Below are 12,677 nucleotides of genomic sequence, written 5' to 3' on the forward strand. Positions count from 1 at the left end.
ATATTTCTCCTCAAAATAGCGATGCTATGGGTTCAAGTGGTTAATGTAAAAAGAATAAAAAGTATATTCCATTTGTACAAACTTAACTTTGACACATCACAGTTTTAGAAGTAAAAACGTGGGTGAAATTAGTTTTGTCCACAGTTCTCATCGTGTTATTTTTTTCCCCAAGAATTACAAGAGAGGGAAGAAGAGAGAGAGAGGGGGGGGGGGGGGGGATAAGGACATCAGGCAGGAAAGAAGAAAGTTTGAGGTAAAGGGTTTCAGGTAAAGGGTTTCAGATCATTTAGAAGCTTGTTTCACAAACAGCGCAGCCATTGGGTTTCTCTTAGTTTATCCCGTTTAGGCCTGACGTCGAAATTTAAAAAAAGTCTTCCGAAAGAATATATATTCAAAAGATTTGTGCCGTGTTTTCACGATTTTTCAAAAATAGCAGACCGAGTGGCGCGCTACGAGCTTGTAGATCTGCTATTTTTCAATAGCTAAAGTATAACATAATGCTTAGTTAAAACACCAAAAGGGGTTCCCGCCCCAGAATGGGTTATTTACTAGTAAAAGTGCAACTCAACACGATGCATGCCAATGCAGCACGCAATGTTGCACGCAATGCTGTTATCCATGTTGTAACACTTGGCATGTTGTCCCCCACCTCCTGCAGACCTTCGCCGTGTGCGAGTGTCCGTGCGACTGGGGTCCGACGCTGTGCGCCGCGTGTCCCGACCCCGCCACCGTGGTCACGGGCGGAACCAGCGGCGTGGTCTGTGTGTGGGACGTGGCGGTCAGCAAGGACAAGCTCTCTCACATGAAACTCAGACGGGTAAGTGTGTGTGTGTGTGTGTGTGTGCGTGCGTGCGTGTGCGCGTGTGTGTGTTAGGGGTTTCACAGAATATTCGAATATCAAAACTAGTATTCGACAACTGTACATCAAAGTAGAATATTCACTATTCATTTTTACAAAATAAATCATATTTTTTTATTTTTGTTTTATTTCTTTGGCTCTGGTGTTTGTAGTTCTCATAATCCATGCATGGTTAACTGTCTTGGACTTCAAAAGATCAAAAGTAGCAGATCGACAAGCTCAAAAATCAACCTTGCCAAATTTTGAGCTTGTACATCTGCTTTGGTGCCACGCTGTAGTGGGATCAAAAGGGCGTTCATTTACGGGAAAAAAACACAAAAAGTTAATATGGATACTATAATACTAAAGGCCTATTCATACTCCATTTTGAGGTGATATGGAAGCGGCGGTTAGTAAAAACAGAGAGATGTGTTTGGGTGAGTGCGGTGAATCGCTTACCGCCGCGGCGTGTGACGCCATGTTGTAGTTTCCGGGGGTTCACCTTACCACCTAAAAACTGGAGTAGGAATTGGCCTTAAGACTACACTCTCTCTCATCATGTGTCATTATGTCGCGTCCAGCCGCTGTACGGTCACACGTCGGCGGTGACATGCCTGGCGGTGTCGGAGGTCCACAGTGTCATCGTCAGCGGCTCCGCGGACCTCACCTGCATCCTGTGGGACCTGGACGAGCTGGCCTATGTCACCCAGCTGGCAGGTCACCAGACCCCTGTCACCGCGCTGGCCATCAACGAGCTCTCAGTAAGTCTGTGTATACCATGAGGTGTTGGCAGGCCGCCTGCATGTCACCATTGGTACATCATTATTAACACATTAAAAATGTCAAATAGTGCTATATATAGCCTATCTACAAGCTATTTTTAACTATAAAGTCATTAAATACAGTATATATGTTATTTTATTTGTCATATTAAACTCAATCATTTGAGTGACAATAATCGTCAAGTAAAATGTCATAATCGTGACAGCTCTAATGAGGTGTCCTCTCTAATGTCTCCGTCCGTCCGTCCGTCCGTCCGTCCGTCTCTACTGTATCTCTGTCTCTGTCTTCTCTTTCTTTGTATTTCTCTTTGTCTCTCTCTCTCAATTAAATTAAAACCAAATGGGTTTTACTGGCAGGGGAATAAACATGTTTACATTGCCAAAGAAATAGAGAATTTGTATTATTAAAGATACCGTAGACCTATAGCCCTACTAGATTAAAGAAATATGTAAACAAAAACTAACTAAAAAGCTGTTAGAAGTGCTGTTTTTGCTGTTCCAAGTGAGCAATATCGGCAGTCTTTTGGGAAATGTGTGTAACCTATCCTCCTCTGGGCAGTTGACTACGTGTCAATATTTTTACTGGTTAAATAAAGGTTAAAATAATAATAAGTAATAACTTAACCCATTAAACCGGGAAAGCATCTAGTTTCATTTTAGATTAGCAATATACATACAGTTTTCTCAGAAAACTTAAGATTTAGAACATTGGTTGTTTGGTTCTCTAAAATGGCAGATTTAATCTGCTATTGTTGAACATTAAAAACAAATCTTGAGTTGAATAATTTTTGCATTTTACGGCCAAACATATGGTTTTGGGGTTCCTTTGCACAAAAGAGTTTGAGAACTACTGATTTAGAAGGCATTTGTAGAATCAGCCTCATGTCTTGCTGGGTTAAAATATGAAAGTATAAAAATAAATAGCATGTTTTAAATCTCTCTCTCTCTCTCTCTCTCTGTCTCTCTCTCTTACATGTATATGTTATTCCCCTTCATGTTATTCCCCCGTTCACCTCCCAGCAGGAGGGAGGGAGGATAGTCATTCCTGGCTGCGTGCGTGCGTGCGTGCGTGCGTGCGTGCGTGCGTGCGTGCGTGCGTGCGTGCGTGCGTGCGTGCGTGCGTGCGTGCGTGCGTGCGTGCGTGCGTGCGCCTGTTTGTCTAAGTGTCTGCACATGCATTAACCTGCCGTTACCCCCGTGACTCCCCCCAGGGTGAGATTGCGTCGTGTGCGGGACCCCTCCTCTACCTGTGGACCATGAAGGGTCAACTGTTGGCCTGGACGGACACTTCGTGCGGCCCGCAGGGGGACATCCTGTGTGTGGCGTTCACCCAGAAACACGAGTGGGACGCCAGGAACGCCATCGTCACCGGCTGCCAGGACGGGATCATACGGGTGCGTTGGTTCTGTGTGCCACATATTAGGATTATAGGGATGTCCCGATCACGTTATTTCGCTCCCGATCCGATTCCGATCATTTGAAAATGGCGTGATCGACCCCGACTTCCGATCGGATCGGGACAACCTTAAAGATGGAGTGCCACGATTTTTGTCCACCCTAAAACATGATCATCAGGTATTATTATAATATAAGGGGGAAGAACTTTTTCCAAAAAGTGTGCAGTATTTGTTAAAATCATGCTTTTATGTGGACACGCCCACCAGTTCATTAAGTATGCCTGGTTTGCGGTGATGGGTGGTGATCCACCTGCACTGAAGCCGCACCCACAGCTGTAGTTGTATGATAAAGTGTAGGCTACTGTACACAGCACTGGTTCTGGGGAGAGGTCCTTGGGGGCGGTTCCAGGATGTCAACATGCTAAATGATTGATCGTACAGAATGGGTCACTCTCAGAGTTAAAGGAGCATTCAGTGATTTGGGTGATTTGGAAAACCACCCAGTCCGCCCCGGTAACAAAATGTGCACATGCACGCTCTACAGTGGGGGGAAGTGCAACAGGCCAACAGCATGTGCACCAAGGCCCGCCCCCAGTCGATCATGATTGGAGGAAGGCCCCTCTCATCCTGATTGGATGAAGGCTTTGCCACCCGCCACCAAAACTGAAACTAGGGTTTTTTTTACCCCAGGGGCTCACTGGGGACAGGGAGGAACTCCTTATATGGTCAGCACACTCTATAGTAGGGAGGATTATCCAGAAAAAAATAAAAAATAAGTGATATTTGAATTAAGTAAAATCACTGAATATACCTAGCCTGACACTCAGCCTGAATTTTCATTTCGTTTCACTCCATTATTCAGTCTGAACGCCCTCCCTACTACAGCCGTTTCTGAGATGGGCGTTGACAAAGAGGCAGTCTTCGGCGATTGGTTCACCCTTAACCAATCACAATAGTAGCAAAGCAGATGACAAGGCTCCGACCGCAGCAGGCTGAACTTAGCCGTGGTTGAGGGCATGTCAGCGGGGGGGGACAGAGCTAAATGGCCGGGGCATGGGACTCGAGTGCGAAATTGCGATTATGCAACAGTTACCAAAAAAAAAAAACACGTCAACTCAATGTCATTGTAACTAACATTTTCGAGCGAAAAAATAATTTTTTGAATGAGACTTTCACCCAGTATGAAGCTAAATGTGACACCAAAAGAGTAGCATAAGTTGCTATGCTACGTCTGGACGGCGCTGTTGTTTTGACGTCATCGAGTTGAAACGACGCTGATTCGTCGGTCAGATTTCCAACCGAGTCTCAGACCTCCTTCGAGAGCGTCACCAGACCCTGAATCGCCTGAATATATTTTTTTAATGGGCGTGGCTAGCGATTCAGGGGCTGGAGCCAGGCTAGAATATACCTTTAAAGGAATATTTCACTTTGAAACTTGTTTGGGGTCATGTTAAGGTCTACTCAGGCTTTTGTGAACACCCCAGGTAGTTTTCAAAGTTGCTTGATTCAGTATTTAGATGTTTGATATTCATTTTATCAGACACGCCCCTTCCTTTACAAACCCATCGTAACTTCAAACTCCATTTGAACCATGATAGATTCATTAAAGAGCCCGTCTTTGGTTCTGGTGACTGATGTTGTCCTTCTAATGCGTGAGTGGCCTGTGTTTTTTTTCAATTACTTTTTTGTTCATTTTATTCAATGGTTATATTATAATTAAAAAACACAGCTCCGTCACACATTATATATCAGTCACCAGAACAAGGATGCTGCAGATAAAATGGATATCAATTATCTCAATTCTGAATAAACAACTTAAAAACTGGGGAAACGGCAAAGACTGAGTAGACGTTAAAATGACCCCAAACATGTTTGAAAGTGAAATATCCCTTAACCCATTTTGGGCCCTTTTGGTGTTTTAAACATTATGTTATAATTTAGCTATTGAAAAATAGCAGATCTACAAGCTCATAGCGCGCCACCGAGTGGCGCGCTATGAGCTTGTAGGTCTGCTATTTTTTTTTTTATCGTGAAAATATGGCGCAAATCCTGACAGAAAACTGTCAGGATTTAGAAGACATTTTATAAATTTCGACGTCAGGCCTAAATGGTTTAATTCCCTTTAAATGAATGAGGAGAGGGGGGGGGGGGGGGGTTGGGGGGGGGGGCTCCGTGGCCACGTGTCTATAAACCAAACTGGGGCTCCTTGAATGTAAAATGGTAGAGAAATCTCCCGTACGTGATGAGAGGGAGGAATGTCTGTCTTTTTTAAATTGAATCCATATGAATAATGGCTCAGAATGAGACGCTACAGCGTGTACTGTATTGTTTCAAATATGGCAGTCATTATACTGGTGTGTAAGCACTGCAGATATTTTGGATGTCAACCAACGCATTAATAACGGCATATGGTATTGTGTGTGTGTGTGTGTGTGTGTGTGTGTGTGTGTGTGTGTGTGTGTGTGTGTGTGTGTGTGTGTGTGTGTGTGTGTGTGTGTGTGTGTGTGTGTGTGTGTGTGTGTGTGTGTGTGTGTGTGTGTGTGTGTGTGTGTGTGTGTGCGTGTGTGCGTGCGTGCGTGCGTGCGTGTGTGCGCGTGCGTGCGCGCGCGCCGGGGCCGTGCTTGTGCGTGCACTTTCTTTTTGGGGTTATTATTAACATAAGCAGATGCTGCATCTCTTGCAATCAGAGCTGCAAACTCTAAATTGGGCCTCAGGTGGCAACGGGTGTCCACGCCAAATCCACACACTCCATCCACAAATAGGATCATTATTATCTTATTATTACCGTGTGTGTGTGTGTGTGTGTGTGCGTGCGTGCGCACGCCCGCCCGCCCGCGTTTATTATGTTGAATTATGTCTGATTTATTTTTTGCCACTCGTTCTGTGTCGCTCTCACACAGATATGGAGGACGGAGTACACCAGAGCACAATTACCTGGCCCTCCGGAGGAGCCCGCGTCTCCAGGGCGAGAGCATCCCGCGCAGACAGAGAGACGTGGTAATGCAACCGTCCCTTTTAAATGTGTCAAGAGGCGCCGCAACAGGACATGCAAATAATAGTAATAATAAATAGCTTTATTTTATATAGCACCCTTCAAAACAAAGTTACAAAGTGCTTCACAGCAAATGCAGAGGGACACAATAGGTTAAAACATTTGGGGAATAAAGGCAGCTTTTCTAAAAGTGAGTTTTGGGGAGGGATTTGAACCGGAGCACGGACTCTCTGAGCCCGATCGCCACAGGGAGGGCATTCCAGAGAGTCGGAGCTCTTCATGCAAATGCACCATCTCCTTTTGTTTAGCGTCTGAAATGTGGAGTGATTAGGAGAGCTTTGTCTGAGGAGCTCAAACTACATTTTGGTACATAATGGTCTTAACCCATTTAGGCCTGACGTGGAAATAAATCCTCCGGTTTTCTGAAATAAATATTTTCACGACTTTTTTCAAAACTAGCAGACCTACAAGCTTGTAACGTGCCACTCAGTGGCACGCTATGAGCTTGTAGATCTGGCTATTTTTCAATAGCTAAATTACAACATAATGTTTAAAACACCAAAAGGGGTTAATGTAGTTAAAATCAGCTAAATACAAGGATGCAAGAACTGGCGAAATATGGATACTGCTGCAGAGTCTCGGATGTGCATCGGGTCGCGCGTCGAAAGATCCGATCTACAAGGTCACGGTGCGACATTCTGTGACCTTATATTTCAATGCGCGACGCCGACACACAACTGAGTTTGAATCCAGCTTCAATCAATCTAATGATATATTTGTCACACGACACAAATACAGGATGAAAATTAAAGTGGAGTTGGAGATCGAGGGACAACTTTGAAAGAAATGCAACCATACAAAAAAGAAAATAATAAAATAATGAGCTTATTATTTTTGCATTACGTCACTGTCGTTCAGAAATATATATATATTTTAATGAATGAATGCCCTACAGATCTGTAAGCTCGAAAGCTTCCAACTTATAGAGCTACTACTTTTGCATTTTTTTGTATTTATTTTTTAATCCTGAAATGTCAGTTTTGGACATAATGAGGTTTCCACCCGAACACAGACAATATTTGATAGATAAAGACCTGTAATTTCAGAAGTGTGGTATAGGGTGATTATTCGTAAAGCGCTCATCATCTCATACCGTGCGAGGTACTCTCGGTGCGGGAGATTTCCAGATGAAAGTTTATAATGCTTGGCCCACATCCCTCGCTAGCATTAAGACCTAGCAGGAATTATGTTGTTATAAAGTTATTAAACATGGAGGCAGTAAACACTGATGAGTAATTCTGCTGACGTGTGTGTGTGTGTGTGTGTGTGTGTGTGTGTGTGTGTGTGTGTGTGTGTGTGTGTGTGTGTGTGTGTGTGTGTGTGTGTGTGTGTGTGTGTGTGTGTGTGTGTGTGTGTGTGTGTGTGTGTGTGTGTGTGTGTGTGTGTGTGTGTGTGTGTGTGTGTGTGTGTGTGTGTGTGTGTGTGTAATTTAGAAAGCAATAATACCCAAATCCAATTTGGCATACATTGGTTACAGCCTCGCGACACCTCACAGGAGTATTACACTTGGCAAATTACATTGGGAACAAGTCTTTGCGTAACACTGAGGCATCGGGAGAGGATATATTGGAGGGATTCTTTCCGCCTTTTAACAGGCGGCTGACCACAGATAAACACCACTGCTTAACCACTTTTGCTGTATGGCTGACCGGAGTCCCCCAGGGCTCTGTACTTAACTAGTGTATTTTCTTGATATTGTGGGGGAAAGCTTTTGCTTGCTGAGAAATAGCAGATCTACAAGCATGCGACACATCGGCTATTTTGAGCAAAAGCTCAAAAGGCTGGGGTTGGTTAATTCACACAGTAAATTCACATAGTTCTTTTTTCCGTGGACGGTCGTTCACCAGAAGGAGTAGGGTTGGGATTTGGAAGGATTGAGTGACCGTCACTATCGTCAACGTCACGCATAAATCATTGGGCTCTTTATGAGAAGTAATAAGTTCTAATAACGGTCTTGAAAGTTCGTGCATACATTTAATGCTGTGTTTCACTTTTCTTTCTCCACTTTACTTAGAGAACCCAATGACAGCTTATGGTGTCTTATAATCACCATAATGCATTTTAACCCATTTTGGGGCGGGAACCCCTTTTGGTGTTAGCATTATGTTATGCTTCAGCTATTGAAAAATAGCAGATCTAAAAGCTCATCTACGAGCTTGTACGTCTGCTATTTTTGAAAAATCGAAGAACGACTGACATAGAAACATAGCTTTTTCAGAAAACTGTCAGGATGTAGAAGACATTTTTAGAATCTGATCTCAGGTCAAAATGGGTTAAGTAAGTTCATAATGCATTATGCAGTAGACATGGGCTTAAACATCATGTTGGTATGGTTGGCTCCTCTGCAGCGGGGAGTGGTTGCTGGGAGAGACATCTGGTGTTGTGTCGAGAGCTCAACCGAAGTCAGTCCACGTCTGGACGCCGCTATAAGATGAACCCTGCCATCACTGCACTGGCCATGTCCAGGTAGAGCACACACACACACACACACCTCTACAGTGTATATGGTTGCTGTCGGGCAGAAACGTCCCATCTCTGTATTTTAACTTTTATTTTTATATTAAAGGTATATTCAGTGATTTCACTTAATTCAAATATCACTTTTTCTTTCTTTTGTTGTGATAATCCTCCCTACTATAGAGTGTGCTGACCATATAAGGAGTTCCTCCCTGTCCCCAGTTAACTGCAGGGGTCAAAAAACCCTAGTTTCGCTTTTGGTGGTGGGTGACAAAGCCTTCATCCAATCAGGATAGAGGGGCCTTCCTCCAATCAGGATCTAGCGGGGTGGGCCTTGGTGCACGTGCTGTTGGCCTGTAGAGCGTGTGCATACATATCTTGTTACCGTCACCCAAATCACTGCATACTCTTTTAACGCCCTACTTGAACACATGACAGCGTCACACAAAACTATCAAAAGCAGCAGAAGGTGGCTCAAGTTTGTAGATCTGCTACTTTTGCTATTTTTTTATTTGAATCCTGAAAAGTAACAGTTCCACCCGACAGAGACGAAATAGACCTATGTTTTGTTTTTTTTTACGACGTAGTTCACAGATAAAATGCCTTATTTTCTATCAATTACACACCCCATGAAGCCTTGAATTCATGGAGATGTTTTAGTTTTTGCCAATAATTTGATGACCGGTGGAGACTCCTGTCATCATTAGTGTGGCAGGGCAACCAGACTATTGTTGTTGTAAATGAGCGATACTTTGCCGCGCTACTCCTCCCCATGTCAAATCGACCGGCTTCATCGGGAATCGTGTGCTTGTATTTTGCTAAGAGATCCGTTGTATAGTTTCATTGATATGAATTAATTAGTTCTCCATAGACTTACAATGGGAAGATCGAAGACTAATTATTAAGGCTCCAATTTAAGTATTTTTTCCCTCAGAGACCGTAAGCGCCATGTTTACAAGATTTGGGGGGCGGAGGTTCATAATAATTATGAAAATTTATTGGAAAGGAATTACATCAGTCGGCCTGATGGTGGTGCTATAACAGCCCACTTTACGTTTTTCCCTATAACTCTTGAACCGTAAGTCGTAAAATCAAAAAAATTCCATGGATTCCTTGGGTCATGACGCATCTCCCCATATAGGCCACCAAATTTGAATTTGAACACACTCTTTGCTTCTCCTCCTTTTTGATTTTGTCCAAATCTCTCCAAAATTGGTACACATGATCTCCGGAGTCCGGACCTATCCGATTAAAACACCACAGGCAGAATTTTGATTCCGAATTTTGAAGCCGTAATCGGTTAGTGGGGTGGGCTTATTTTTCAAAACATGCCACAAATCATGAACCAAACGTCCAATCCACCCCGCATTTGAATCACATTTCGCGGATGGTTTAATCAACCAAAGAGCTAAAAGCAATTCCATTTTCATCCATAGGGGGTGCCGTAAATGCAAAACATGTAACCATTTGTTGCAAAAACATGATTTTTGGGGGATAAATCCCCCCCTACTTACACATGATCACAGGGGTGACTTGCCATTGTAATTGGGTAGCAAAATTAGTGGGAGGGGCCTATGTAAGCGATTGCGGCAACCACACTTTGCACTTTTTGCGAGCTTTCTAGTATATGTTTTGTAATTCTACAAGTAACTACTGTAGTAACTAAAGTTTTCAAATAAATGTAGTGGAGTGAGAGTACGATAATTGCCTCTGATATGGGTAAGTAAAAGTATTGGAAATTGGAAATAGTCAAGTAAACCTACAAATACCTCAAAATTACTTTAAAACAGTTTCAAACAGTTGTTTGACTGTTAGGCTAGTGTAACATTGTAAAGTACTCAAATAGGCTACTGTACTAAAGAACACGTTTTAGGTATTTTTTTAAATTTCTTCTGTATTCAATACTTTTACTTCTACCTCACTTACACGTCAGAGGGAAATATTGTAGGCCTACTTTTACTCCACTACAATTTGTGAAAACTTTAGTTAGGCTACTAGTTACTGTAGAATTAAGATTTAAACTTTAGTTAGGCTACTAGTTACTGTAGAATTAAGATTTAAACTTTAGTTAGGCTACTAGTTACTGTAGAATTAAGATTTAAACTTTAGTTAGGCTACTAGTTACTGTAGAATTAAGATTTAAACTTTAGTTAGGCTACTAGTTACTGTAGAATTAAGATTTAAACTTTAGTTAGGCTACTAGTTACTGTAGAATTAAGATTTTGAGTATCATTACAAATCACGATAACCACTTCAGTCGTATACATATTTCGGCCATTTGAAAATAGCAGATCGTCTATTTTCAAAAGATTTTTGTAATACATTTTGACAATTATGAAATGGGACACTGCGCAATGAGTACTTTTACTTTTGGTACTTTAGGTATATTTTTTGCACTTTAGCACTTTTAGTCAAGGTTCGACTCCCGATCCCGACAGCCTTTACTGCATGTCACTCCCCCATCTCTCTCCCCATTTCCTGTCAGCCTACTATAAAAAAATATAAAATAAAGGCGAAAGCCGTAAAAGAAACATAAAAAAACAAAAACAAAAAAAACTGATTCTTCATCTTGATAATCTAATTGGGTTTAAGAGCATGCACTTCTATAACAATCTAGTCACTCCAGTTCTATGGTCGCTGAGGTGGAGGTTATGTAACTCGATGGAGAACACCAGATTGATCCATTTTAAAAACAGATTCTTCATCTAATTGGTTTAAGAAGCATAAAGGAAGGGAATTTGCCATTAGTGTCTCTTTGCCAATGAACAAATAGTACCCTTGAACTGGCCCCGTCCAATCACGCCGGTCACCGTGTCCAATTTCCTGTAAACAAAGTCAGGAATTCGCAGTGGTAGACGGTAACTAGTACATTTACTTGAGTACTCTTTTGAATACTTACGTTTTGTTTTTTTGTGCATGCACTTCTATAACAAAAAACATCAATGGATGCACCTGGGACGTATCCTCAGTGATGTATCCCAAGGTCATCGGGGTTTCGGGTCTGTCGAACATCATACCCCTCGCTCAGGCGACCCAGCTGGGGTGATCAAGTCCCGACTTACGTCCCAGTAGCTACCCTCGATCAGTCCCATTAGAAAGACCAAGGCCACAGAATCCGTTGGAACTACTCCAGAACTACTCTGCCAGGGCTGGGAGGTACGCTTCTGGCGCATGGAGGGACTAGGCTCTGTGGGTTGACTCCTGTCCAGGCCCCTCCTACGTCTCACCAGGTCCACTCCTGCTCTCACCAAGCCCAGGACCTGTGCGTTGCACCAGAGTCCCAGCACCAGGCACTTCATTCAGGAGTGGTGGATTCCTAAGCCGCAATGTAACATGTAACATTTTTTTATTTTTATGTTTTCACATAAAGATGAATGAAAGGTATAAATTATAAGCACAATAGATGATGATTTTTATTCTATCCTGTAGTTATTAATTTGTGGAATACCACAAAAATAATCTGGAGATGAGAATCTGGAGATGAGAGGTCTCTGCAGTCTGCCCGACAGCAATGCTATACGTTATCACCCGTAAAGAACAGGCGAGCAACACGGTCCGTGGCGCTACGGAGAATTCATTCTTCTGTTGTCCTCAAATCTCCATGTGCTTGTGTTGTCTCTCTGCAGGAGCCATGCCACTCTGTTGGCAGGCGACGCCTGGGGCAGGGTCTACATCTGGACCTGCGAGTGATGGCAACAGTGGTTCTCGGAGGGGTACAAACTATTTTATTTGTACACTCTCAGAGTTAACTGATCTGTAAAAGGGTCCATTTTGTTCCATGTGTACACACTCAGTTACAGCCCCATAAGGGTCCATTTGGTTCCTACTGTAACTATGAATCATTTAGCAAATGGATGAATTGACGTGTAGGATTTGCCTGTGTGGATTTTTTTTATTTGCTTTCAGGGAAGGCAATCTTATACTGTACTGAACACATTTTATTTGTTCATATTTTGGTCATTTTGTTAAGAGTCTATAGAGTAATACAATTAAAATCCTTCCAGATTGCACATGATGTGAATTATGTTTACGTATTTTAAAGATACAGAACAGTATACTGTATTCTAATGGAAGGCAGCTGTGTGATTCTGTAATGCGTATGTGTAAATAATTTGATGGAATTATAATTAAATTATAATTGTTTTATTGTT

At 42.5% G+C, this 12,677-nt stretch overlaps 1 protein-coding gene across 3 annotated transcripts in view; it reads left to right on the forward strand.

The window, feature by feature from the left end:
- wdfy4 (WDFY family member 4) overlaps positions 1-12,677 on the forward strand; it is a 142,812-nt gene extending 130,135 nt beyond the window's left edge. For all 3 annotated transcript variants that reach the window (XM_079513137.1, XM_079513138.1, XM_079513139.1), the window contains 6 exons: positions 659-817; positions 1,420-1,599; positions 2,832-3,014; positions 5,918-6,014; positions 8,418-8,535; positions 12,153-12,677. In XM_079513137.1, coding sequence (XP_079369263.1) covers positions 659-817; positions 1,420-1,599; positions 2,832-3,014; positions 5,918-6,014; positions 8,418-8,535; positions 12,153-12,216 — 801 coding nt within the window. In that variant the 3' untranslated portion in view covers positions 12,217-12,677. The remainder of the gene's footprint in view (positions 1-658; positions 818-1,419; positions 1,600-2,831; positions 3,015-5,917; positions 6,015-8,417; positions 8,536-12,152) is intronic.

Source organism: Electrona antarctica (assembly GCF_951216825.1).
Source record: "Electrona antarctica genome assembly, chromosome: 10".
NCBI classification, from domain to species: domain Eukaryota; kingdom Metazoa; phylum Chordata; class Actinopteri; order Myctophiformes; family Myctophidae; genus Electrona; species Electrona antarctica.